Source organism: Pipra filicauda, unplaced genomic scaffold (assembly GCF_003945595.2).
Source record: "Pipra filicauda isolate LSUMZ 115617 unplaced genomic scaffold, ASM394559v2 scaffold21_size4447388_pilon, whole genome shotgun sequence".
In the NCBI taxonomy this organism is placed as follows: domain Eukaryota; kingdom Metazoa; phylum Chordata; class Aves; order Passeriformes; family Pipridae; genus Pipra; species Pipra filicauda.
Genome location: NW_024104332.1, coordinates 2,442,221 through 2,468,629, shown reverse-complemented (window position 1 = coordinate 2,468,629; position 26,409 = coordinate 2,442,221). Strand labels below are relative to the sequence as shown.

The 26,409-nt window shown below is 45.6% G+C and overlaps 1 protein-coding gene across 28 annotated transcripts in view; it reads left to right on the top strand.

Moving 5' to 3' along the window:
* Window positions 1–26,409, top strand: part of MAP2 (microtubule associated protein 2) — a 221,824-nt gene that overhangs the window by 142,791 nt on the left and 52,624 nt on the right. For 23 of the 28 annotated variants that reach the window (XM_027752087.2, XM_039381320.1, XM_039381318.1 and 20 more), the window contains 2 exons: window positions 6,144–6,429; window positions 25,513–25,626. In XM_027752087.2, coding sequence (XP_027607888.2) covers window positions 6,168–6,429; window positions 25,513–25,626 — 376 coding nt within the window. In that variant the 5' untranslated portion in view covers window positions 6,144–6,167. The remainder of the gene's footprint in view (window positions 1–6,143; window positions 6,430–25,512; window positions 25,627–26,409) is intronic. The other 5 variants (XM_039381307.1, XM_039381305.1, XM_039381313.1 and 2 more) reach the window with 3 other exon arrangements.

Below are 26,409 nucleotides of genomic sequence, written 5' to 3'. Positions count from 1 at the left end.
TCACACTTCTCCCAGTGAAAGCATTCCCCCTCATCAGGAGCTGTGCGGCTTCTGCAGCAGGGTGACCCTTTCCACCCGCCTGCCTCTGCTGGTGCCCGGCCCAGTCACATGGAACTCCATGAGGGCTTAAAGTCTCTGCTGTCAGAGGGCTGGACACTGTGCAGGAAGGATTGGAGGACTCATCTCTGCTGTGCCAATGCTGCAGGTCTGATCCATTGCTCCCAAGGCTGCAGCCATCCCTTGTTCTCGGATCTGGCAGGGATGCAGATTGTAGTAAATTTTCTTTGCCTTCCCACAGTGAGCCTCCTTTGTTCAGCCTCTGGTCCAGGTGCCATCTATTATTTTTCATCCATTTCATAATCCAAGGTACAATCAAAAGGATTGTCCACAAAGAATATGTGGCTATTGACTAACTGTTTGCAGTGTGGAAATGGAAAAGCCTTTAAAACCTGCCAGACATGAACACAAGTGCAAGGAGATGAACGCTGCCTGCATTTTTAATGGATACAAGGTAGTATTTAAGGGGATAGTCTTGCTTATATTGTCAAGAAAGAGGGATCGAGCAGCAAGCTAATAACTCAAGCAGTGGGCAAGGAAGAAATAAATCATATTTGTTATAAAGCATCAGAGAAACTTGTTCATCCTTTATGAGGCTTGAGAGGTGAAGTGGCTCCCATGGAGAGAATGTATAATTCTTCCTAATAATACACCATATTACTAGAATTACAGCACTTAGACATTTAGTATCAAGTGTAACTTTCATTGTGGCTTCTGGACCATGACTGAGCGTTCTAAGAGGAAAGCTAACATGGTCCCTGTCAGACACCAGCAGACTTTCTCTCTATCCATGCTGTGTTCTGTCAAGCTTTTTGATCAGCATGAAGCACACTGCTCACATCTGGAAATAAGCTCATTAATGTGAGAGAAGATGCACGTTAGCTGAAATGAAGGAATGAAATGTGTCTGGAAGGCTCTCTGTGTGCTCATAGCATCTGAAATTAGCCTTCATGTTCGGTTAATATGTGGAGAGTCCATGAAGAAAATAGCACTGGTAGGGTTTGGGTACTCCATACTACTGGCTGAGCATTTTGATGGTGGCAGGAGGTTATTGGAATTTTTCCATTGAGATTTCCCACCTGCTGTCTCTTCTTGTTTCTATTCCAGCCTCCATGCCTACCTGCTTTCCTGGGCTCTTCTAAAAGTTGTCAGTAAGTTAAATTTACTGGCAGATTCCCTTAGGACCTTTTAATCCATAGTGCATGATATTTAATATTCAGATCCATTGTCCCATTTGGCTAGTTGGTGGACATCAAGTTTTCTTGGTTGTGTTATTTAGCAGTATAAGTTAGATTGCACCCTATTTGTGTATAGTGTAACTCATTTTGAAGACATCTTAATTTCTTCTTTAATTCTTAGTTCTCTTTTCAAAAATTTATGAACACTTCACCTCCTGATTTTCTTTTCTCTGAAAGAAACTCTCTGAATTTCTTAAATTTATTTTTTTTTTAAAATCTCTTTTCAGCTGTCTCACTGAGGAGTTTTGGAAGCCCTGGGTAATTGAGGTCTTGCTAGTGATGCATCTGCACCCCAGCCTGCATTCATGGAGCAATCCCCTCCCTCTCCTGGCTCTGGACTTGGGAGCTGGGAAACTGTGTCAGTGCTATGGGGCATCTGAGCTCAATAGTCCTCTGGGGAAGCAAGATTTGGTCCTGAAGCCAAACAGGGGCCGCATCCGCTCTCCTCCCCTCCCCACTGAGCTCAGGATCTGGCCATGCCCCCTACCAGGGTTTGTTTTTCTTTTTTGAGGAGTATATTATGTTGTCCCTCCCTTCAGGAACCTCCAGTGTTCATCTTTCCCCTGAACTGGAATTGTAGCTCTTCCTCTGTGTGTCCAGGTAGCTGTTTCTCTTAGTTCATGAATTAGCATCCCTGAAATCAAATAGCCTCGTTTCCCTGGAAATGGGCTCACAGATACAAGAGCAGGTAAAAAACATGGCCTGAAGCAGGAGGGCAGACTATTTGCAAAATCCCTCAGTATTGACCTAATTCCGTTGTCTTAAAAAGTGAAATTTGTAGAAAATTAATCCGTTATATGCAAAGGCAATGTTAATATAATGTTAAGATTATTCTGCAAGATGTACCTCTGAAATACACAGGAGGACAGCTAGCATGACAGGAAGTATAAATCAGCATTATCTTGGGTTTTGCATATATGGCCTCATGCTGTATTACTGTGGGTGATTTGCTGTGCATGGAGTTCAAAGCATTCAGGCTTGGTTCAACCCAGCCACAGCAGCGGGAGCTGGTGTCACATTAAAGAGCTTATGGATTAATAAATATGTGGAGGGTGTCTGAAAAAGTTGGATCACATATCCCTCCCGAGGTTTGTCCCTCTGTGTTAATTCGAAGTTAAGTAATTTCTGTCTCTGTACAGTTCCCAAATGGCTGAAAAAGCTGAGGGGATTAATTTTTACCATTATTTCTGCTCCAGGTTATTAGTTCAGAAGCCAAGATGTCCAGTTTCAGATCCAAAGTGCTGTCCCCTCAATGCACTGCCTGAATTACAAGTACATGAACTTAACAGTGAAGTACCTCATCGCTGCTGATGCCAGTGAAGCATGACCTGTCTGGACAGGGAATGGCCAGGGTACCTCCTCCATGTCAATCTGGACAAGGAAAGCCTTTTGGGGAGGGCTGTTCATGGCCCACAGATGTGGGTCGGTGTCACTGTGTGGTTTGTGGTGCTCAGCAGAACCTGCTCGATCCCTCTGGAAGGAGGGGGCATTTCCCCCCCCACTCCTACTGATTTGCACAGCTGGCTTTGATCAGGCTTCAAGGTGAGGAGCGTCCTGAGGGGGGAGTGGTTACCACAGTCCCGTGCCATGTGCCCCACACATCCTGCCCTGGGACATGCTGGCACGGTGTGGCCGGGATGGCTTTGGAGTAAGGGACTGTGCTGGGGTGTGGGTGCAGCCAAGGCTGGTGCTGCCTGTGAGCTCTGCTGCCCTTCCTGCTGTGATCCAGCACCTGCCTCAGCCAGCTGAGGTGACAGGCAAACATACTGGTGAGACTGCTGCTCTGTATTCCCTGATAATGAGGATCTGCTATAAAGGGTAGGGAAGAAATGCTCATAAAGGTACAATTTCATTTTAACTAAGCAACATGACATTTTAGAGGACTGACTGTGTCCCTTCTTTTCTGATTTTTTTTGAAAGCCTTCATTGCAGTTTATGCAAAGAGTAAGAAAATCATAGTAGAAAGAGGAACTTTTAGCTTCCATGAAGTACAGTGTTTCTGTAGATTGTCCAAACTATTCCAGGTTACTACTTATTGCATACCTCTCACTATTTAAATTCTGCTATATTGTCTGTCCACTCTTGGTGTTTCTGTATCAATATTTAAATTACCGAATTAATTTCATTCCATAGTAAGCTAATGAAATGACAGAAAAAACCCTCACCTGAATGGTGCAAAGCACACCCATGTATTCTGGATTTGGACACGAGCTGTGGATGAATCAGGCCATACAGCAGATAGTCACTGCTAAGTTGTTGAGTACAAAGATGCAGTGTGTGACTCACTCGCTGTGTCTCTACTACCATTATAAACTCTGAGAGCACTTGATGAATAACAGGGACTCAAGAATGAATTCATCCATGTTTCACTCTGTAACCATCTATTATAAATACTGAGCCAAATTCTGCCTCCAGATACACACAGTTCCCATTGAAGTCTGCCCACTGTATTTATTTTTAAAGATAAAAGCACTTCTGTTACTTTCACAGGGGACTTCTGTGGCACAGTCCATTGTGAGGATGTGAATATCCTTCCTCAAGAGCTTCAAGTCAATCAGGGAGTGTCTGCCTGGAACCAGAAAGGGTACTTCAGGGATAATAGCCTCCAAACTGTGGTGGTGGAATATAACCATTACATTTGCCCCAGTGATTTTCAGAACAACATTCCCCACACTTGGCTCTTGCATAATGCTCCCTGTCCCTGCTGCAGTTCTGGGCTCCTCTCATGGGTGACCCAGGGACAGAACTGCTGAAGCTGATGGGCAGGTTCATCCTGCTCCTGGGGCTTGCTGTCAATCACACTTGGGTTGGTGAGGGAAGCTTTGAGTTAGGGCTTGGATTTTTTGTTTGTTTGGGTTTTGGGGTTTTTTGTGTGTGTTTTTTTTTTTTCCTGAGCTTCCTCAAGGGACATAAATGAGAATGTCTCATTTTTTTCCCAGAACAGGCTCTGTTCTGTCCTCAGATCCCAGATGTTGGTGGCTTTGGATGTGTGCTACTCATTCCTAGTCAAAGGGAGACATTTGTCCCATGGCCTCATGTTTTGGGAAGGCTCTGATCAGCAAATATTCTCTAGTGTCATGTAGTAAACAGACCTAGATGCAGAGGGTCTGTAGGAGAGGGTATTTGCTCAGCTCAGACTCTGTCCTTCATAATAACACCATCAGCTTTCCTGGTATGATGTGAGATGGCTGCTTTAAGGCTCTGGGCTGTACATGCCGAATATCTCACTGATGAATGTCCTGTCGGGATAAAGGAGGTGGGGAAGGCAAAGGGGTGTGGAGCATGTTTACTCTTTCTGTGGTTGATTGAGCCATGTCTCCTTGCTTTGTGATACTGCTCGGCCCACTGTTTTCATTACAGCTCAGAGCAAGTTTCACCTGCTTCTGCAGTCCTAATGCATGTAGTTATTCCCAGGGAATGGGGCTGGGCCAGGGTGAGAGCAGGCAAAGCTATGCTTCCCAAAATAATATGATCTCACCAGGAGGCAAAAGAGTTATTAGTCCTTTTTGGTATGGAACTACAGTTTGAGTCACATACTGTGAATGACATCTAATTTTTGTGATTCACCGTGTTTTGTTTTGGGTTTTTTTTAAAGTTGAAGTAGCTTTGGAAGCCATTATTATTAAATAACAATACCTAATCAGAAAGGTTTGAGTTATCACTTGTGAATGATTCTCTGGCAAATAACAATAGCTTTTTCTTATGTTCAGAGGTTTTCTGCAAACTGACCCGACTTTGTGGATAAATGTCTGCAGAATATGTGCAGTATCCAGTTTGTGCCTTCTTTTCTAGACTGCTCAGCCTCTGCGATAACGTGGCTGGTTGACTGCGTTCAGCTGATTTCTTTTATCTTTTTTTTTTTTCTCCCAGGAAAAAGAGAGGTAGCAAGTGCTTTTGGAAAAGGCATGCTGGTTTTCACTTTGAAGTAGCTAGCTCAGGGCAAGCCTTCCTCTCCTCCGCAGAGGTTATCTTATCATCAAAACACAAATTATGATTTATTGCCTTACTAGGTTTGCATATTGAGGAGCTATTGCTACATTTATCTGCGAGGAGTATCCAAAGCCTGTGGCTTGTGCAGTGACTTCTTTTCCTGGCTTGGATAAATGAGAGCTAATGAACAGGAATGAAATATATGTGAAGCAGCAAATAATGATTAGTTTTGTTTGTGTATAAATACTGATAGTCATAAGAGAATGCAAATGCTTGTGTGAGAAACAACCGTTCCCCACAAAAGGGAGTGAGTGTGAATGTTCACAAAACAGCAAGTAAGAGGGGATGTAAAGAGGGTCAATCAGCACATATGTTCAAGAACCCAGTGCATGTTCTCAGCGTGGCTTCTGTCCTGGGAAGTGGCAGATTGCTCGTGCTGCAGAGGACACGTTGCCTTGTCCTTCTGTGCTTGACGAGCACCCGCCCTCTGCAACTGCAACACCAGCTTCACTTCTTTTAGCAGTTGCAGTGTTCTTCCCTTCGTTGCCCCAGGAAGGTGTCGTTGCACTGTGATGACAGATTCACTTCTTGTTAAGTGGGTCGACATTTGACTGTAATTAATGAGTTCAGATCAGATTAACGACAGCCCTTGAGAAACTGGGGCTAATAATTGCAAGGCATACGAGAGTCAGGGTGGACTTGATCCATAATTTTTACTGCTGGTGGTTTCTTTTGGGCTTAAATTAGTTCACTATTGACTTGGACAAACACACAGAGTCACTTCTGCATTTAAACTCTCCTTTGTCTGCAGGACACGAATTTACCAGGAGCACTGCTAGTAACATGACTGTGTTGCACCTGGTCCCTGCCTGCTGGTCACCCCCTTGGAGCTGATCTCTCCTGCTCATGTCATTACAGGCCAAGCGGTGAAGGCAAGGAACCATGGCGGAGGATAGGAAGGACGAAGCCAAGGCACCACACTGGACTTCAGGTCAGCTAACAGAGGCTTCTTCACACCCACATTCACCTGAAATTAAGGATCAGGGTGGTTCAGGTGCTGGACTGGTCAGAAGTGCCAATGGATTTCCCTACCGAGAGGATGAGGAGCCGAGACTGGGCGGCCACGAGCAGCTGGGGACGTATGCTCAGACCAAAGAGAACGGGATCAATGGGGAGCTGTCGACAGGGGACAGGGATACCGCAGGTAATGCACCTTGATGATGCCCTGCTGCTGCAGAACACGGGGCTCTGCACACCACGGGATATTTCTCCAGAGGGAAACATTAGGTGGAGCCAAGTGTGCGCAGGGGCTTGGGGGAGTTGGCATGAGGGAGCATGTGCTTTGGTAGGGCACTAGCTCTTCACAGTAAGGGCTGCATCTTCACCTAGGCTTGCACAACTTGTATCCTTACCCTGGATCCTGGGCAGGGCTCTGAGAAGGCTTCAGGAAAGGCATAACAGTGCCTTAGTCCATCTTGGTCAATGGGACAGGGTCATCTCTCTAGGGATGAGAGAACAGGCTGGTGTGGACCAGCTGCTCAGCTCCTCTGGGCTAGGAGGGAGTAGCAGACTGCCCAGCTGTCGTGTATTTGTGAGTGCATGAAGGATGGATTCTGGTACTGCTCACAAGTAACACCACCTTCTTGAAACCACATACTATTTGCAGAATAATGCATTGCTCAGTCTCACCAGGAGCACCACAATTCAGCGTCAGCATTTATTCATCCTTGCCTAACCATGTCTCACTAGATTCTCACTGGGACTTTGTCTGTTTGTAAGCTATTTGAGTTTTTTGGGATGCAGCTTGTTATTTGCAGAAATAAAAGACAAGTGTGACTGTGTCAAAATGAAATATGCAAAGCAAGTTTCCTGTTTTAGAAGTAAATACTAATTCTCTCCATGCAGAGTTCCCACTTTAAATCCCAAATGCACAGTGAAAGAATTTCTCTTGTACAGACACAACTGCCCTTGATGCATCTGTTCATGCATGCTAAAGAGATCTTTCTAGCAGTGTTTTTTAGCTGTTGACAGCATTTGGTGATGCTATGCATAATCTCTCAGCAGCTGGAGAATTTTAAGGCTCTTGGAGCAGCTTAAAAGTCCCTAGAACTGCTTGCCTTCATGCATGAATTCCTAGCTCTCTGGAAACTTGTGCATTGCACACTCACACATTGGCTAAGTCCACATTTAATGAATGCAATGTAAACCATCTTAGGATACGTAAGATATATTTTGAATAATTTTTCTCTTTTCGAAGGAGAAACCTGTAGCGATAGAAGTGATAGTAGTGAAGAAGGGACCAAAGCATGTATTGCCACTTCACAGTAGTATTTACTAGCTGGATGTGCTCAATGCCTTGTGAAGCCAGATGTTTAGATTTTTGGTGTTTGATTGAGAATTTGATCATGAAATGAAGATTGTCATTCACCACCAAATTCAGTCTTCTTTGCTGTGTTAGTCTGCTTGCAAATTTTAATTGCAGTGGGGTGTTGTATCAGGAAGGGTTTTTAAATGCCACTCTGTCACACATAATTGTCAATAACGTGAATCATTTAATCATTGTAGTGGCTTACTGACTCCAAACAGCTGAGAAGAAAATGCGCAGGAAGCCAAGGTCGATGGAGATAACTAAGCCAAACTGTGGGTTCGAGTGGATTTACAGGGATTTTATTTTCCCTGGTGCAAGTCCAACAGTGTAACCTAGGAAAATCTTTGGCTTCTCAGCCTTCGTGTCAGAGTCCATAAATCTCCAGCAGCTGCAACAGCCAGCTCATGCACAGCAGAGCGCTGTTTCAGGGGTTGTGTTTCCCAGGCAGCCATCCATCACCACATCCCTGGTACACTTCACCTAAGAAAGGTCTCCAGCACCTGACTGACCCAGGAGCTGGGATTTAGCCACAAAATGGGCTTCTCCTAGGGAGAGGTATTCTGCAATAGTCCCTTCAGGGCACAGCAAAGCAGCAGGACACCCATTTGCAGGGAAATCGGAGGGCTGCGTGTTAAGGGAAAGGTTAGAGTCAGGCCACCGAGACAAAGGCACCTTATGCCAACACTAATGCAGAGGCACGGGGTGGTAAGGGGGGAGGAAGTAACAGTTCTTGCCAAAACACATCCAATCCGTCACTGTAAGTGACATTTTTAGGTTTGCACAGTTAAAATTTGCCTCTCTGTGTGTATGTGTCTCTCTCTCGGGCATCTGTCTAAGAGTTACTGAGTCTGACCTCAATTTTTGGAATCCTCTGAATCTGGCTGTTGTGTTGCCTGTGATTGATCTGTCTCGGTATCGTGCTGGTAATGGCTGCATTATGGAGACACATCAATACCCTCCTTTAAAATGGGCCGATGGGAACGTGGGAGAGTGCACAGCACTGTGGACAGGGCAGCCTCAGGGCCTGATCCGGCAGCCAGCAAAGTCAAAGAGAGTAGACTGGTTTTTTTGGCATAGCACACAGGAGTCTGTTAGGGATGTGATATAAGTAAGGGCAGTAAAGCAGTTATTCCTTTTTATATGCATTTGTGCATACACATTTCTGTATATACTTGGGCTGCCCTTGGCAGACCAACTCAGCCCTGTGCCTCTGCCAGCCACAAGTCCCCTGCTGTTCCTGCCATGCTCCTGAAGACACCTTGCCTTTGGTGCACTCTGCAGCATCCCACAGCCCAAGAGTCACCGAGCTTACAATGTGCTCTTCCTGGTACGTGCCTGTCCATGTCCCTTCTCACTTGCATACACACAGCATCTTTGATGAGGATTCTGGACTTATTGAGAGTAGAGGATGAGATCTGTAGGTTTTGTCAAGCCAAACCTTTTCATGTCACGCGAGATGTGTGCTGCAAAGGGGGTGTGATAGTGTAATCCTCAGAAACTTACTCTGAAGTGGGCTGACAGGGAAAGCTCTGGGTTGAACCCCATGGTAGAGCACAGGATGTACTAGACTTGTAATGAAACATGAGAGCGGCAGCCTTTTCTTTGCTTACCGTAAAGTCGTGGTCAGCTAACTGGGAGGAAACAGTGAGAAGCAATATAGATGCATTGCAGTGTGCATCTGCACTGCTCTGGGAACCAGCAATTCAACACACTCCATCTTATTTGAATTGCAGGGAACGTCAAGCTGCAAAGGTTTGTGGTTTTACACTTAAAATGCATCTGTTTTTTCTTTTCAGTAATGTAGTGACTAACCTGTCAAATTTATGTAATTAGGGACAAAAGTAGTTAGATGCATTGTGAACCCTCTTCTACAATATGTCTTTATGTACAGTGACTCAACTGATTAAGTGCTTTCTTCATTATATGGCAAACTCAGGTTTGTAATCGGAGGGGGCTTGTATTGCCCGCACAGTTATTTGATGAATTATTTTTTTGACAGATAAAGGGCAAGCGTTTCCGAAATCCTATTACCAGAACCTCAGGACAGTGTCTGTGTCCTGGTGTCAGACAATGTTCAGGACAGTAACATGTCCTACCAGAGTGGCAAACTGAGCCCTTCATTAATTGGCAGGGTACCCAAACTATGTGGGATGCAGAGAGGCTGTAGAAAACTGTAGCTGGCTTCCTGACACAGCACAGCAGATGCAGGTTGAGCTCTCCTGGCTCTTGAGTCATGGGAAAGGTGGGTGAGAAGGAGCCTGTAACAGATCCACCGGAGAGGCTTGGATTTTTGGTGGCTGGGGGAACCCAGAGACTGGTGTGTGTTAGACTGTGAGTGAAACAGAAATAGGGGGAGCCCTAGACCTATGAGAAGGAATGAAGAAGTGGCAGTACTGAGCTGAGGGAGGAGTAAGGGATTGAGGAATTTGGGGGAACATACTCATCATCAGGAGAGCTGAGAGAGGTGAAGGGCTGAGAGCTGGTGAGGTGAAAGCTGTGAGGGAGCAAAGCAGGGGCAGGAACTGGCAGGGAAAAAAGGAAAAACTTGGAAGACGAGGTAAGGACAATAGAGGTTCACTTTTATTTGTTCATCCAGAGGCAACACAGCTTTTTGCATGATGGCAGATATTACCCCAGAGAGGAGCGGATTCAGACATCAGGAATGGCACAGTCTGCAGGGAACAACCAAAGAGAAAAGTGCGAAGGGACAAATCACATTTCAGCTTTGGATGTAATTTATTCTGATAAAGCTCTTTGGTTTAGGCTTTGTTTAGATGGACTAAATGGACATCTGCAACAAATTTATACCTGTGACCAACTACTTTTTAAATAAGCATATTTTAATAAGCTGTGGGGAATGCCAGCCTGAAGGACTTCCCTGGCATAGCCAGTAATGCTTGAGCAGAGGTGGGGAGTCCCTTTAGGTTGACTATGCAAAAAAAACATGTTGAAGGTAGGGATTGTGCTTGTTTCAGCCACCTGGCTGTGAGTCAAGGAAACTGTGTATCCCATAGCCTTGCATTGCAGTAGCCAGTCTCCAGGTGAAGAGGATCCTGTTCACAGCCCTCAACACCACTGCACTGTCAGAAGATCACTGTGGTGTGTAGTTGTGGCGGCTCAGGACCCTCAGCCCCCAGGGCTTGGCCTGGAGCTGTAGTGAAGCAGGATTGCAGCACCGTGGATGGGGTCAGCAAACAGGACAGCCTCTCCAGGCTGACATGCACTGACTCACAGCCTGGTCCCATGGAGTGCTAATTGTTTGTTCCCCCTCTAGTGACATCTCATTTAATCTCCTTTTCCTTTCTCTCTCTTTCCATACGAGTGATAGTATTCTGATGGCACTGCCAGTAAACATACAAACAGGCCTTCATTGTACAGAGACCTTTTTAGTCTTTCTTTCTAAAAGGACTTCTTTGTCAGTGATTTCCTCTTCATTTGCCTGTTCACACTGGCTGTCCTGCTGCTGCCCAAGCCCTCCTAGAGTTACCAGAGCCCCCCCAACAAGCTCCCTGAGTGCCTTTTTCCAAAAGGAGATTCCCACCCTTGTTGTCGGATGTGCATTTTCAGCAAGCCACATGTCTTGAGCGATGCAGAAGGATGCAAAATCATTGACACTGAGAGCTGAATGTGACTGCTGGGTTTGTCCCGTTTCTGTTATTTATTTTGCAGAGCTGAAAGAAGGCATCTTACCATGTCGTTGATGGCTCCCATGGGAAAGAAGCTGTTAATTAGGCATTTTGATCTCCCTCCCTTTGCCCAGGAAATGTGACAGTAATTACTGTGCACCATCATTCTGCCAATTTAGATACAGATGAACATACCGGGCTTCTGAAACTTTTCTTCTCTGTGTGAAGTGTAGTGCAAGTGTCATTTTCTGGGACTTATTACTGGAATATTACAGACATGTTCAAATTATGTTGCTGAAGACAGCATAGGTGGAGGCTGCAAAGCCCCTCTGGGGCACTTCTGGAAAATGCTGGGACTTTTACCATTCTCTGTTAAGCTCACTGTAGAGGTCCTTCTCAGTTGTCCTTCTGCAGAGGACTGAGAATGAAGGCACAGAAATTCCATCACACATCCCCTACCCACAGTTATGTTCTTCCTGATTCTAAAATATTTGATAACTGCTGTGGGTTTTTCTGTGGCTGGCCCTATTAATCACTAAATCCAGTAAGACAACGTGTTTTGTCCAACCATAACTTCCCCGAGGGGCTAGTTCTGCCCTTCCACCTCCTCTTGGGACTTCAGAAATCAGTGATAGAAAAGTATTGGTAGGAGTTAGAGGGTCTGACACAGTTTTGGGCAGAGCAAACACGCAACAATTATTGCTTGAAAGGGAGTGGTGAGAGATAACCCAAGTGAGCAGGTGCTGTTGACTCCCATGGCTGGGAGTCAGACACTCAGAGAACATCAGTCTCTCTTATCCCTAAGCTCCCCTGGGAGTGTGTCCTTCAGATTCGCTTTGAAAGCTGTATCTCAGCCCGGGTGCAGTAACACCATCACAGTCAGCTCCTGTATGGCACCACATCAGCGCTGCATCTGGCCAAGAGAAGACCTCAACTAGCCCTTTCCTTTGGGCTCCCTGGTGGTTCAGTTCACTTTGGTATTTTCTTGTTACAAATGAGCATCCTAAGAGGGAATTGCACAAGCAGCTGTGCTTCCTTAAGAAGTGAGAGTGTGTTGGCCTGGCAACCAGCGTTTGCTTGGTGCCATCAGCGTTCCCAGAAAACGTAATTGATAACAACCTCAGAATGCAACGAGGAGCAATGAGGCTGGGCTGTGGAGGAAATATCTTTCATAACATGTTGTTCCAACCACACCGGTGATTCAGATCATGCTCCATGAGCACCATTTATTGAAGTTGCCTTTTGAAAACACCTGCAGCCATTCCTGGGGGGCTGCTGTAGCCAGGATAGCTATTGCTGCTGAAGGATGAGCATCCTGTCAGACATAGAATGCATCCTGGATGTTAAATTTTCTGCTTTTGTCTCCCTGTTGTCTGCTTGCCTCTGTCACCCTTCCTTGCCATCTGTGTTTTGCTGCCTGCTCTGATGGGGGCTGTAAATGCAGACTTTGCTGTTCAGACCTTGACCCTCCAGCGCTGGCATCAGAAGAGTGACTGGTGGGGCATTTGTGTCCAGAGGCCACTTTCTGATTTGTGGCCTGTTGTGCTGAAGTTCTTTTCGGTGTATGAAGTGTGTGTGTGTGGTAGGAGGCAGCTTGTGCGTTTATGATTTACATAAAGTAGACAGGACTTGTAAAAGCCAGGAGAAACGGCACCCGGGTCTGAACAGACTTACCCCAGGTCAGCCAGGAGGGCTATGGCAGAGCCACGGACAGGTGGCATGGTCCTGTGCAGGGCTGGGCTCAGCTCTACCCCTTGCAGAGAGGTGGAGACAAAGCACTTCAGTGGTTCATCCCTGTCATGTCTACAGGGAAGTCATTATGATCTCCATCCCCAGGATGGTGACATAAAGGACATGCAGGAGCACTGGACAATGTTTGGTACTAGGCAGAGGTCTCTGTGATTGCAGCTGGAAGGTGGTATTGCTGGGGACTGTGCCAGCATATAATAATCCTTTCCAGTTTTGATCCAGGGGGCAGGAAGATTAGGAGGAAGGTTCGTTACTAAACAACAGAGCCTTTTTTTGCAGACACACAGCTGCTCTTGTTCCACGCAGAGCTGAAATGGCAACTTCTCCTCCAGAGTAACCTTGAAAGGGAAGCAGCAGTTTCTTAGGTGACAGCCTGGGACGTGCTGGTGGGCACTGCTGGCCAAATTTCCAGGCCCCTTGCCCTGTGCCTGGAAGTGTGGTTGTTAACCTGGTCAGCCCTGTGCTTCACAGATCCTTCCCTGTGGAAGCTCAGGTGTGTGCCTGGTGGACATTCCAGCCTTGGCTAAGGACAAGTTAGCCCGGCACGAGATGTCCCCAGGTCCCATCTGATGGAGGCAGGTCCTGCCACCACATGGGCTGGACACAGGCCCTTCCTCACTGGGCACAGGTTTAACCTTTGGTGGAGAGGAGGTGGGTACCCTCACATCGCTCACAAAAACCAGAGTCCCACGAAGTCTGCTGCTCCTGCAAGGAGTGCCAGGCATTGCTGATTCCTTTTTTTCCCCGTTGCCATGCCAACATGGCCCCACACGGAGTGAGATCTCTTATTAATCTCCACTGAGGGAAAGTATGTAGCCTGGGAGCTTATTTAGCATTCAGGAGTGCACTGGCTCCCTGTGACGGCTCTGAGCCACAGCCAGGCTGGCTGACAAAGGAAAGGAGGATTTAATTTTTTTTCCTCCTTTCCTCTAGCATTTGCTTCTCAAGGTTAAGGGAGACAGGGAAGAGACTGGAAGCACTTTCTGCTGGAGACCTCACTCGACAGTCCTCACTGAGGCACAACTTTCATGGAAATGGAAAGGAAATATTACTTTGGGGCATATTTTCTGTGCAAAATACAAGTATGAGAGAGATATACATGCAAATTTCTTGGTTTAACTCACCCTGATGAGCTACTCTGTATTAAGATTGAAAAACAAAGGCAATTTGGGTTTTAATTTGAGTGAAACTCAAAGGAAATATTAGAAGGAAGCAAGGGAGAACTCTGTCTTTTCTGCTGTTTTAATCTGTGAGGTTACAATATAGAGAAAAAATCATCTCTTCTCTTGCTATATTCATATCCTGGGTAAGGACAGCAAAACTCGACATGTACTGGTGTTTGGTTTGGGTTTTTTGTTTTGTGGTGTTGCTACTGGTAGATTAACAGCTCACTTTAAATTCAGACCTTATAATGGTAATTAATACAGATTTTTTTTGCCTTTGCCAGCTGAAGGGATGGAAATCAGCATGAAATGGCTGGCATTAGCTGACAGATGAGCACTGATGATCCAGTGCTTGTCCTTACCAAAGGCTGATCTGGAAATTCAAAGGCAAGACTCAAAGTGAGAGGTCTTTGTACTGGTGTTTACAGCTGTTCCTTGAGAGATGCTGAGCAAAGCATTTACTTTTTCTACAGACTGACTGCAAAACAGAGTCAGCGGTGCTTGGAAAACCTCTTCTGAAGTGATGATTTAGAAATGCAGTTTTGGTTGTTTCTCAGGGTTTTGTTAGTACTGAGGCATTCCTTGTGGCATGCAAAAAGTGCAGGAAACTCTGGGTACCCCAGCTCTGTACATTAGATCATGTGAGCGATCTCCTGCCATGTGTGGAAAATACCTGTTCAAAACTTTAGTTTTAGTTGCATGCAATGTATGGAAAATAACTGTGAGATACCATTAGCTTCAGGGCAGGAAAACCTGTTAGCTGCTTCCCAGAGAGTCATTTTCACTCAGGACTGAGTTGATTGAATAGTTCATGGAAATCGGTTTCCCTTGGAGGCACTGTGTGTTTTGGGAGGTGAAAACAAACTCCAGGTATTTCACTTTTTGTTCCTGTTTCTTTCCTTGAGACTAATTCGTGGTGATATATGATCAGTTTGGTACAGCTCCCAGCAACCCATATAGCCTATGGCACTTTGGATAAACTGATTTGCAGTCAGGTCCTCTGCCCATGCTGCCAGTGCTGCGTAGATACGACAGCCTTACTGACGTACTCAAATTGTTTTCATCCACAGCTTTGCACCACATATCAGAAGAGGGATTATCTGTGACTGTTGCTTTTTACCCCAAATTCAGAGTATGTGCCACATCTAGGGTAGTACAGCCTGCACAGGTTGGTGGTGAGCTGTAAAGGAAAATAATCCTTTGCTGTTCCTGTCCATTAATTGCTTTCTCTTTCCTTTCCCTGTCATTCTTTCTCTCTGTTTAAGAATATATTGTCCTTCTCACCAATTGCTCTGTCAGCTCTTCCTTCTCTTCCTCTTTTCTCACGTTGTCTCTAGCTTTTTTCTTTTTTTCTTCATATCTACTCTCAACTTTGTCTCAGCCATCCGGTGTAGCTCCTCTGTGACCTGGAATTTCCACAGCCGCTCCTCATTTGCAGTACACTTGGGAGCTCTGCTTCTGGATGCAGCTCTCTTGGTGGCTGCAGGGACCTCCAGCCCTGGCCTCAGCTCTCCCCACAGCACCTGGACGTCTCCAGCACTGGGGCTGCAGAAGCTTGCAGGTGTTAGAGTGCCCAGAGAAGGCAGCTTTGTCAGAGGAAGTGGAACAGGTAGTTCAGAAGATCAGAGTTATAGAATAGCCTGGATTGAAAGGGACCTTAAAGATCATCTAGTTCTGAACCCCCTGCCATGACCTTCCACTAGATCAGATCACAAGGTCAGGCTGCTGAGAGCTCCATCCAGCCTGACCTTGAACACTGCCAGGGATGGGGCAACCACAGCTTCTCTGGGCAATCTGTGCCAGTGCATGGGTGGGCACAAAAGATGCACTGAGGGCTTTTGTGTGCATCTCTCACATCTCCCTTCTTCAAGAGTAGGTGCACAGATCTTTTTCCTGATCACATTGCACAGGCTGAGGTGTGAGCTGATAGTGTCCAAGGGTGGGCAGGCAGTGGATGGGAGCAGGCTGTATGAGCATTCAGGGATGAGTCCTGGTCAGAGACAAGGCTCCTTTCTGCTGGGGCAGTGCTAGAAGAGAGGGGGAGAGATGGCAGAACTGCTGACCTTGGCTGAGAACTGCTCTGAACATCTATCCACGCCACAGCCCCTGTGGGACTGAATTAATTTGTATGTGCTGCGGGCCTGTTCTGCTCTGCCTCTCTGTGGAGACGCTGCATGCACTCCTTTGGAAGCACGGCACACTGTTCTCAGGCGGCAGGAGAATCACACCTGCCTTGGTTCTGGGGCTGGATAGGGTTGGAAAGCAGGGCTGGGAAGAGATAAGCCATGAAGCTGCTTCTGCATTGCAGAGCTGGGCCAGCAGTGTGAGCCTGAAGGTGAACAGGGCACAGCATTGCTGCATTTTATGTGTGTTAAATATCCCCTGACAGGTTAAACCAGCGTTCTGTTGGCATTGGCAGAGTGATCTTCAGTCCTCCTGACTGGGCACAACTAAATCCCACAGTGTGTGTGCACGGGTTAATGTTAATTTTAAACTTAAATCCAGCAGAGTTTATATAGCATGCTTTGAATTTAAAAAAAAAAAGATCACAGAAAACACTGTGTTTAAAAAACTTTAAAAAAAAGTGTTTAATACAATCTCAGAAGGAGCTAAAAATGAATTTTAAGGGACATGTCACCTCTTGCTGTAGGTGGCTGAAGCTCCACTGACTTCTATAGAGGTTCTTAAAAGGCTGTTTAAAATGTTAACTTGTACTTAAGTTAAAAATAAATACTGATTTAAAAGTGAGTTAAAATGAGTTACCCATTACATATATTTACTCACAGACAAAGGATTAAATATATGGTTCTTTGTTTTGAAGTCAGAGTGATTTTTTCTGCGTGAGTCCGAGGGAATTCATATTTTAGGAAAAGATAGATAGAGCCGCTTTATATGTGCAGGTGATGTTTTGAGCTGATACCAAGTCCTAGGCAAGGCAGTGGGACCTCACTGCATTGCCCTGGCTGAGGGTCTGGTGTTGTCTGCTTCAGTGTTGCCTGCTAGCTCTAAATTGTGTTGCCCGTGCATCAGACAAAACCGAACAGATAGCTTTTCCCACCTCTGACTTGGCTGGGAAATGCTGACAGTAAATATTTTGTTCCAGGCAATAGACTTAAGAAGATGTGACTCAGGGGATGCACAGAGAGCAAGTATTTGCAGTAATGAGGGCTCATTTCTAAAGCGTTGCTTTATTGTTCTGACATTTGTATGGCTGCTTTTTAACAGACTTACATCTTTCGAGGGGGGCTGGGGGGGGAGACTGATCCCTTGGTGTTCTGTTCTACAACTGCCAGGCAGCATGGCACAGGCCACTGCCTAATGAATGTGCTGGGGAGCCCCAGGAGGGGACTCACTGTAGCTTTCTGAATGGCTCCTAGCACGAGTCACTTTGGATTTTGCCACTGTGTGCCTTGGAGATTTGGACTATGTGACCAACTCTCTCAGTGAAGAAGGTGATCAGGAAAGTGCAGTCAGGGCAGTTTTGTCAATCACACACAGAATGTGTGGAAGCAATCCAAGGACAGGCAGCCTGAGCTTCCCTGCTGCTTCCCCAAATGCTGCACAACAGCATGGGAAAGGCACCCTCCAGCCTCCTGTTTGCACCAGAGCACAGCCAGTCTGACACCAGTTGTGCACCAGATTTACTCTGCTGTAATGCAGATAGCATAAGAATCATAGAATCACTAAGGTTGGAAAAAACCTCCAGAATCAGGTCCTGGAGTTTTAAGGGGCTGGGTAATGGTGGATCAGATTTACAATCTAGAGGTTAAAGAGAACATAGAACTTTTGAATACCTGAAGTACCCCAAAACAGAGAGGCCTAAGCTCTTTGCAGTGTGGCTCACCAGGGTGTGAAACTGCTGCGTCAGGTACTCAGCTGTACCTCACCTCTTCGTGCTCTTTTCACATAGTGACTGCATTACATCTTTCCCTTAAGGTAATCTGAATGTTTATACCTTGGGGATTCAGTCAAAGTTCTTTCTTTCTCAAAACACAAGCCTTTTTTGAGCTGTTCTGTTGGTTAGCTGGTGAATCCTGGTGATTAAATTAATCCCATTGATGCTGCAGTAGCTTGAAGTCAACGAGTTTATTAGGGAAATGATACTTGTCAGTTGTGTTGTGGTTGCATTTAATTTAAAAGCTGATATTCCTATTATTTGCCTTCATACCTCCTGCCAATTGCTGTTGATATTGCCAACATCCAGATCAAGGATCTACTTACAGCAAAATATTTACACTCACAAAAGCCGTTTGAAAGCCAGTATTTGAATTCTGTAAAGCGATATCACTGCTTTTTTTCTTCAGTTGCAAGCACTAATCTGTTTGCATTATTTGGGGTTTATATAACTTATGCTGCTTTGATTGCTGTTGTGCATTTCTCTTTTAATCCAAGTGCAAAAAGGCAGGACGTAGAGTTGTCATTATCCCAGTGATTAAGTCCAGCCTGTATCTTTGTTTTTTCCTCCACAAATGTCACTGGGTGACACCTGGGTCTTTTGCCCCAACGTTTCAGCAGTCTTGACTGAAACAAGTCATCCATCAGCTTCCAGGAGAGCTGAGCATGAATTCAGGGCCTGTCCTTAGGGGACTAGCTGATGCCTCTAAACAAATCGAATAGCTTTTTGGTTTATAGCCTTGCTGCACTTGGAGTTGCAGTACCCCGGGGGAAAAAAATCCATAGGTCCTGTTTGCTTTTCAAATTGTCAAAGATAGCAAACAACCGCTTCGTATCTTTCCTTTTTGCACTAAGCAGTGCAGGTTGCTCTGTGCTTTTGTTGTTGACTGGCTTCCACTGTGCCAACAATTAGTGCTGGTTACCTTGGAAACTGCTCTGCACCCCGCTGAGAATTTTGACAGGCACATTTTGACTGAAATTGCTTTGTTTTCCCAATCCTGCAAGCACACATGTAGATAATCCTTTTGCTATGCTCTGCCTGTGTTCCTTCCCTAAAATGTAGCAAAATTAATGAAACATATTATTTTATCCTTTCCATCTGATTGCAACTTTCTTTAAACCCTGCTTTAGCCTCAGTGCTCCAGGAACATTAATTACGGTTTGCTTTAGCCGAGCTGACTTTTAATTCTCTTGGTAGGTGTCTGCGGGGTGGCACTGTGAATGCATGAGAAGTTTTGACACAATTTTCAGTCTCCTCCTTTCTGTCCCTCCTTCCTATCATCCCTTTCCTTTGGTTTTCTCCTGGAACGTTTGTTGTGCCGTGCAGTTCCAGCACGTTTAACTTTGTTTATGCCTTAAACGAGTTGTGCTTTACAGAGACCAGATGGCACCTTCCATGGCTATGACAAACTCAAGGTCTGCTGCCACCGTCGTGGCATCGGGTAGAGATGTTGCCAGAAAGAGGGAGGGGTGGTGCTGCTCCAGTCTGAGAAGAGCATCCTGGTGAAATTGTGGGGATGTGAAATGCATTTTCCTTTTAGGAGGAGTTGTCCCTGTTGCTGTGAAATGGGTTCTCAAGTGGGAAGAAGTGGTAGATAGGTGGGCTGAGTGATCTGGCTGAATGGCAGTAATGGAATACAGGCAGCTACAGGCACGAAAGGAGAGGAAGAGCTGGGGAGATAAAATCTGGTCTGACTGAAGCAACGCTGGCCTGAGAAATCACTGACACTGTTACCTGGGGTGACGAACAGGCTGTTTCCCAGGGTGAGCTGTACCAGCCCTGGTTCCTCTGCCAGCAGGTTACTTGCGGCAGTGCCGGGTCAGGTACCTGCAAGGCAGGGAGATGCTGTGAGCTCTGCCCATAGACAGTGTCTCTTGTCAAAAACAGTCCTCAAAATAATCATAAAGCATTGCATAGAGGGGTAGGGAAGAGAGAGAAGATAAAAGACACTGCTGCATGAGGGCTGTCAGAGGCAAACAGCTAAGCCCAACTAGTTTGATCTAGGAAGTGGTATTCTTAAGAAATTCAGCTTCTTCATGGAGCCTGAGGTCATGGTAGTTAGGAAGAGAAAGAGGAAGAAGTGCCAGAGGCTGAAGGAAAACCATTTAAAGGGCACAAAAGGAACAGACACTACACATCACTGCAGAGTTGTGTCACAGATCTGATTTTTGCTCTTGCCTTTATAGTTGCCTGTTTTTTTTCTGGAGATATTTGGTGAAAGCTCAGACACCTTTTATAAAAGACTCTTGCCACCATCTGTAAATCTGTCTCTGGGGCTGGTAGACCTGTCCATTAGAAAAGTTAATGGACCGGAAAGGTTTCCTGGGAAATGAAAGTACTGTAGGTAATGGATTCAGGTGCCAGTGGAGACATCTGCAGTCCACTGACAACTGCAGCAGCATCAATAAGAAATGAAGGAGGGATTTGAAATGACATCTTGGCCTTGTGCAGGATCTGATCCCGTATCCTGGGCTCTGCTCTAGCCATGCTTTGGCATGTAACCTCATTTAACTGCCCCTGCTTGAGTCTCTGTCAGTAAAGTGCTCAAGTGTATGGAGGGAGTGTCTGTATGATGCCACTGCAGTTTAAATGTCCATGCCAGAGCAGCTGGGGTGAGGATTGGGCAGCTCGAGTTTGCTTGTGAGGAGGGGAGCAGCCTTTGGACGCAGCAGGTCTTCTAAACACAGCCAAGAGGAAAGGCTGCAGTTCCCCATACCATCAGCAGCTGGTTCAGCATGCCCTGTGCATCCCAATGCTCTGAAAGAGTTTATGTCCCTGAGTTACCTGTGGGGCAGGGAGATTCCAGAGCTCCTGATTCAGTGTTTTGGGGGATGGGGTTTATAGAAGAATTGGGCCTACTTCCAAAACCAGGAGCACAGAGTGCTTACTTGTTTGAGTTTTAACTTTGGTTTTAAATTAGTATAGTGCCCCAGACAGGTGTCTGCCCTCCCAGCAGGGCAGAGTCCTCTGTTCCTGCCAGGGAGCAGTCCTGGCACTGGCAGCAGCTGGACAGAGCTGACCCGACAGCCCTGTCGGAGCTTGGTCTGAAGTGACAACCTTCAAGGGAGCAGCAGAAGCACTGTCCCTCTGTGCCAGCTTCTGGCCTCACCTTGTCAAGGGGCTTTGAAGAGCTCGTGCTGAGGGTCTTCCACAATATCTCCTCTCCATTATGGACATCACATCCAAGGACTGCCTGTACTTTTGGGTACTGCATTCCTTGAAATCAAACTTTGAAGCTCTCTCTGTGTCCTGTATCACAAGCAGATGACATCTTGCTAAAAAGGAGCAGCATTTTACTCTCTGCAAAATGCAAGGAAAGGCATGTTGCTATTCTTCGTTCTGCTGGAGTATAACATGAGGCCAAGGTTCTTGTGCCTTTAAGAAATACATCTATTTGATGTTACTTTTAATATGTTAGTGCCATTTTTGTTGCACAAAGTAGAATCACAGGGAAAGAGGGGAAAAGAAGGAAAAGGGGGAAAAGGGAAAGAGTGAAACAAAATATCTACAAGCAAAACAATGTCTAATGAATCCAGAGCTTTTAGGCTGTGAAGAATTTGCCTGGCATCCAGGCTGGCTAAGTCTCCTTTTTCTTTTTTTTTCTTTTTTTCTTTTTTCTTTTTTTTTTTTTTTTGTTCTGTATCATTAGGCTTCCTTGAACTTTAACTGAACCATGAGGAAACTATGAAAAGTCTCAATAGCTGCCCTGTGAGGATTTGACTTACCCATTGGATCTGCTATTTATAGTGTCCATTAGTACAGAAATGTCTGTCCTTTTGCAGCAGCCATGTATAGCAAAAGCACTGCTCTTCTGGTGAACTGCCTGTGCCTCCTGTGTCACCCAAAATATCCATCAGCAGAGTGTTCATAAGCCTTTCTCCATTAAAAAACCCTGCCAAACAAAACAAAACAAACAAAAATAAAGCACAAGCCCAGAGGCCATTTGTATTTTTATTTACTTATTTTACATAGCATGAAATTGAAATCCCCACTTTTCAGGAGGCAACCTTCCACCCCCAGACGTATCTCCCTGTGGAACATTGTCTTTGTCCCAAGGAAATTACCTCAGGAAGAGAACTGAGAGAGTGGGAACTGTCTTCCAGACTCGGAGAGCTCAGTTGCACCAGAGAACCAGGCTAGATGGGAACAAGTATAAATTCTGTAACAAAAGAGATCATTTTTTATAGGGATCGGTCTTACCTTGCTAGGAGAAGGGTTGCAGTAGCTTGGCTGATAGAAAACAGTTCCCCAAGTGGGTTTCCCTTGGTACCTTTGCTCCAGGGTACTAAATCTGGTTTACATTTGCATATTCTATATCAGAAATTCATGGGAGCCTTTTCTTAAATTTTTCATGTAAAAATAAGCTTAAAAAATTTATTCTCTTATCAGTCTTCCTTGTTGAGTCTTGATTTGTTCACCTGAGCTAACAGTATAGACTTGATGATGTTGCTTTTGTCAGTGGTGTTGTCATTAATAGATTCATGGAAATTTTGACAGGAGGGCCATGTGTCACATCCTCCAGGTGTAAAGTGGTGGCAGGAACTGGCACGGGGTCTCCTGGAGCTGTGAGACTCTGTGAGCTCTGAGCTGTTCTCTGTGCTCAGCAAAGCTGTCGGGGCAACACTCTTTCCTGCTCTGAAAAGGCAGCATCTGAACAGCGGTGTCTCAGGTACCCAAGGATGCTGTATGGAAGAGCAGTTTATGTCCCACCCATGCAGGGTGCTGCAGCACACCACGGGCGTGGGGAGGACACCTCGTGCCTGCAGGAAGAGGATAGGCCAAGCTGCAGGTTCGTTCTCCAGGTTTTCCCTTGTTCTTTGCAGGCTGCTTGTGCCTCACAACACAGGGAGCTGTCAGGGCTTGTAAAGATTCCAGATTTGCGTCCAGTCCACTGCTCTGCAGCAGCAGCACCATGTGAGAGTCTAGGAGGGTCTGGGAAGTGTCTGTTCTGTGTTTCTCACAAGAGGAAGGAACCAAGAGGTGCTGAGAAGCATCCCCAGCATCCAGCAGCTGTGGAAGCAGGAGAAATTCAAAAAAGTCCCAAAACGAGGTGCAGGCCTTGGAAAGGCAGCCGGGAAGATTGCTGGGCTTTAAATCAATATCCCTGTTCTTTCAATATCCCTATCTTTCTGTAGGACTGGCCACATGTGTGACTTGATTTATGAGGTTATGGTGCTCTATTCGATCTACTTAACCACTGAGGGGAGTTTGATCTCACACTAGGGGCATGTTGTTGAATGGAAGAAGAGAGAACTAGAGCTGCTGTTTGCAGTCTCCTACTGCTAGCAGGCAACTATATCATATGTAGTCCTTTTCGTAAATGTATCAAGCCCCATCTCAAAGCCAGTTAATTTGTTTCCTCTTATGTTGAAGGCTTGCAGCACTTCACTCCACTGACAGTAGGAAAGCGGCATCTTTGGATTTCTAGTCTGAATATGTCCTTGGCAGGTTTATATTCATATATTTTGGGGTTAACAGTTTTTCAAATCAGCTTATTTTTTTCATTGCTTGGTAGTTCTGACATATTCATCTATCTCTGTTGCTATTGGCAGGAGCCAGTGGAGCTGTTGCAGTCACTGCCCTACAGGTGACCAGTCAGGAGGGAAGTGAATTGTAAGATATAAATACCAACAATTAGGAATGTTGTTTGCCAGTGGGTGGGGATTTTTAATATCTCATTAAATAGTTTGTTCAAAAGAAAGATTAACCTAGCACTTTGGTTTTAGACAAACGTGGCTGTGAAATTCTAGTAACTCACATCTATGTTTGTTTGGGGGAAAAAAAATCAGCTTTTCTAAATGACAAACAAAGAGGAATAACTTTACATTGAAAGTACAAAGGAAATCTGTAAGAGTACTAGCTGTGAAAAGAAATAATTATTAATCTAATGGATGGTGTCCCTTGTCAGCATGGTTGCTGTGAAGTTATATGTAGGGCATTGATTTAAATATACTTGCCCTTCCTGGCCAGTCCTTGTCTGAAGGACACAGTAATGGGTGAGCAGAGAGCTTTTATTCCTGCCTCCGGGATGATGATTAACGGGGGGGCTCTGACAGGAGCAGGATGTATTGACATCTGCCATCACAGCCCTCTGTCCCCACGCGGGGGCTGGAGCAGCACTGAGGTTTTGTTCTGTTCTCAGGTGTGTGCCCAGCAGAGCAGCTGGTGGGCTGTGACCATGCAGCTTGTGGCCTTCTCTGAGACTCAGCTGTGACTGCATTGGAAACAGCTCTCAACCAGCACTTGGATAGAGCTGGAGATTGAGGGGGTTTATTTGCGCTGAGTTTGGCTGAGAAAGAGGAATATACTACTAATGACTAAGCGACAGTGGGCTAATATGCAGATAAGAACAAGAGACCCTTTTTCTCCAAATTATTTTGCAGATGGTTCTGCTGGATCAACCCTTAAGAACTTGATGTGTTAGATCAAAGGTACCTGAACTGCCTGTAGGGCAGGAAGCCTCTCTGGTTATTCCCACATGCAGCTGTATGCCTGATGACATTTCACTGTACCTTTGAGTGGGTCTGGAGCCAAGATGAGACACAGCTTCTCAGTTTCAAAGTATTTGCTCCTTCAGTGGTCCCACTGCTTCCCTGTGGTCACCAGAGCACCCCGTTCCTCAGCCCCTCTCGGCCGTGCCACACTTTGAGGGTGGTGGGGAAGATCATAGCGTGGTTCCCATGGCACCCGGGTCTGTCAAGCCTGAGCCGGCTCCATGCAAGTCCCCTTCCCTGCTCCAAGCACAGCAAGAGTGACAGTTGGGAGCCAAGCCCATGGCCGAGATGGGGACCCAAGAGCCCATCCCACAAAAAAACTGTTACCCACTACAATTCCTCTGCGTGCTACTCAGACCTACTGTTTAAATAAGGCTATGAGTGGCAGCCTTAAAAGGGGTGAGGAAGACAGAGTATGCATTTTGTTTGTACAGAAATGTTAGTCGGCCCTTCTTTTTTCAAGTCCCTCATCAGCATAGATGGCTGTCTGGGAAGTGCATACTGAGTGTGTGCTGTTGAGGAGGAAATAGCATCCAAAGTGCATGTTAGAATGCAGCTCACTGCATATATTAAATGTCAAGAAATCCCATTACTCAGCTGGCCATTCTACCCCTGTTTGCAAAACAGTACCTGCAAAATTTCTTCTAGACATTTAATAAATGATCATCTTAAAATTTTGCAGTTGCTGCACATTATCCCTATCAGAAAGAACATTTAATAATGATGCTTTGTGTATTTTGCTGTAAAGGCTGGGCTCCTGATTTTTATAAATATTCAGCATTTTCCGCTGAGATATCTTTGGAATATCTGGTCCTTCTATTTTATTTTTAATTGATTTTCTTGTATTTCAGGGAAAAAGATTACCTTTTAAAAATGGATTAAGTCAGCCTCCATTTTTTATTGATTAAGCTAATCTTTATGATTTTAAAACACCATTCTGATTAGCATGCTTTTCTTTTTTTTTTTTTTTCCTGACTTTGCTGCTGCCACAGAAGAAGTGTCTGCGAGGATAGTACAAGTAGTAACAGCTGAAGCTGTAGCAGTTCTGAAAGGTGAGCAGGAAAAAGAAGCCCAGCACAAAGATCAGCCCGGACCTCTACCTTTAGGTAAAATGAGACAAAGAATGTTCCGAGTACCCTCGTGCCTGCAAACGTTGTGTGTGTGTGTTACAAAATGCAGTGCCAGCCATGTGTTCACCTTGGTTACGGTCACGGGTGAAACACAGCACCTCTGGATAATACTGGAACCACATAATACCTATGGCAGTATCCTTGCATTCCTGGTTCTTTGTGCCCTGTGACTGTCTCATTCCCCAGTTCTCCAGCTGGTGTCTGGCTCCATAGTGGCACAGCCGTGAGTGTTATTGGGGGCAGGGGTTTCCTCCCTGTGTTTGGTGGGACCCTTTGTGCTCAGCCGTGTACAGTGTTGAAGGATTGATGTCTGGAGAGGCAAAGGTGGAGGAGAGCATATAAAAGGAAGTGAGGCTTTGCTGGTTGGGTGGTAGCTGCTCAGATAGGGGGAGGAGGAGCACCTCAACAGGAAGCAGAAAGGAATGGGACACAGCAGGTGAGGGCGGAGAGGGATTAGCAGCTGGGCGGGGTGAGGGGAGATTGTGGAAAAAGGAGTCACACATGGTAGAAGCAAATGCCAGTGGTCTAAACTGGGAACAGTACCACTGCCACTGGACCATACCATGTTCCCACCCTCCTGCTGCCTCCTTTGTGAAATCTCTCTCTGAAATATGTGTGTATATACTTATACCTGTATATATATAAAAGAAGGTAGGTATACAGCCTTTTTTACCTAAAGTGCTTCCTCCTTGCCAGAAAAACACAGTAGCTCAAAACACGTACACGAAAGGCCAGAAAAAGGCCATAGTCCATCCTGAG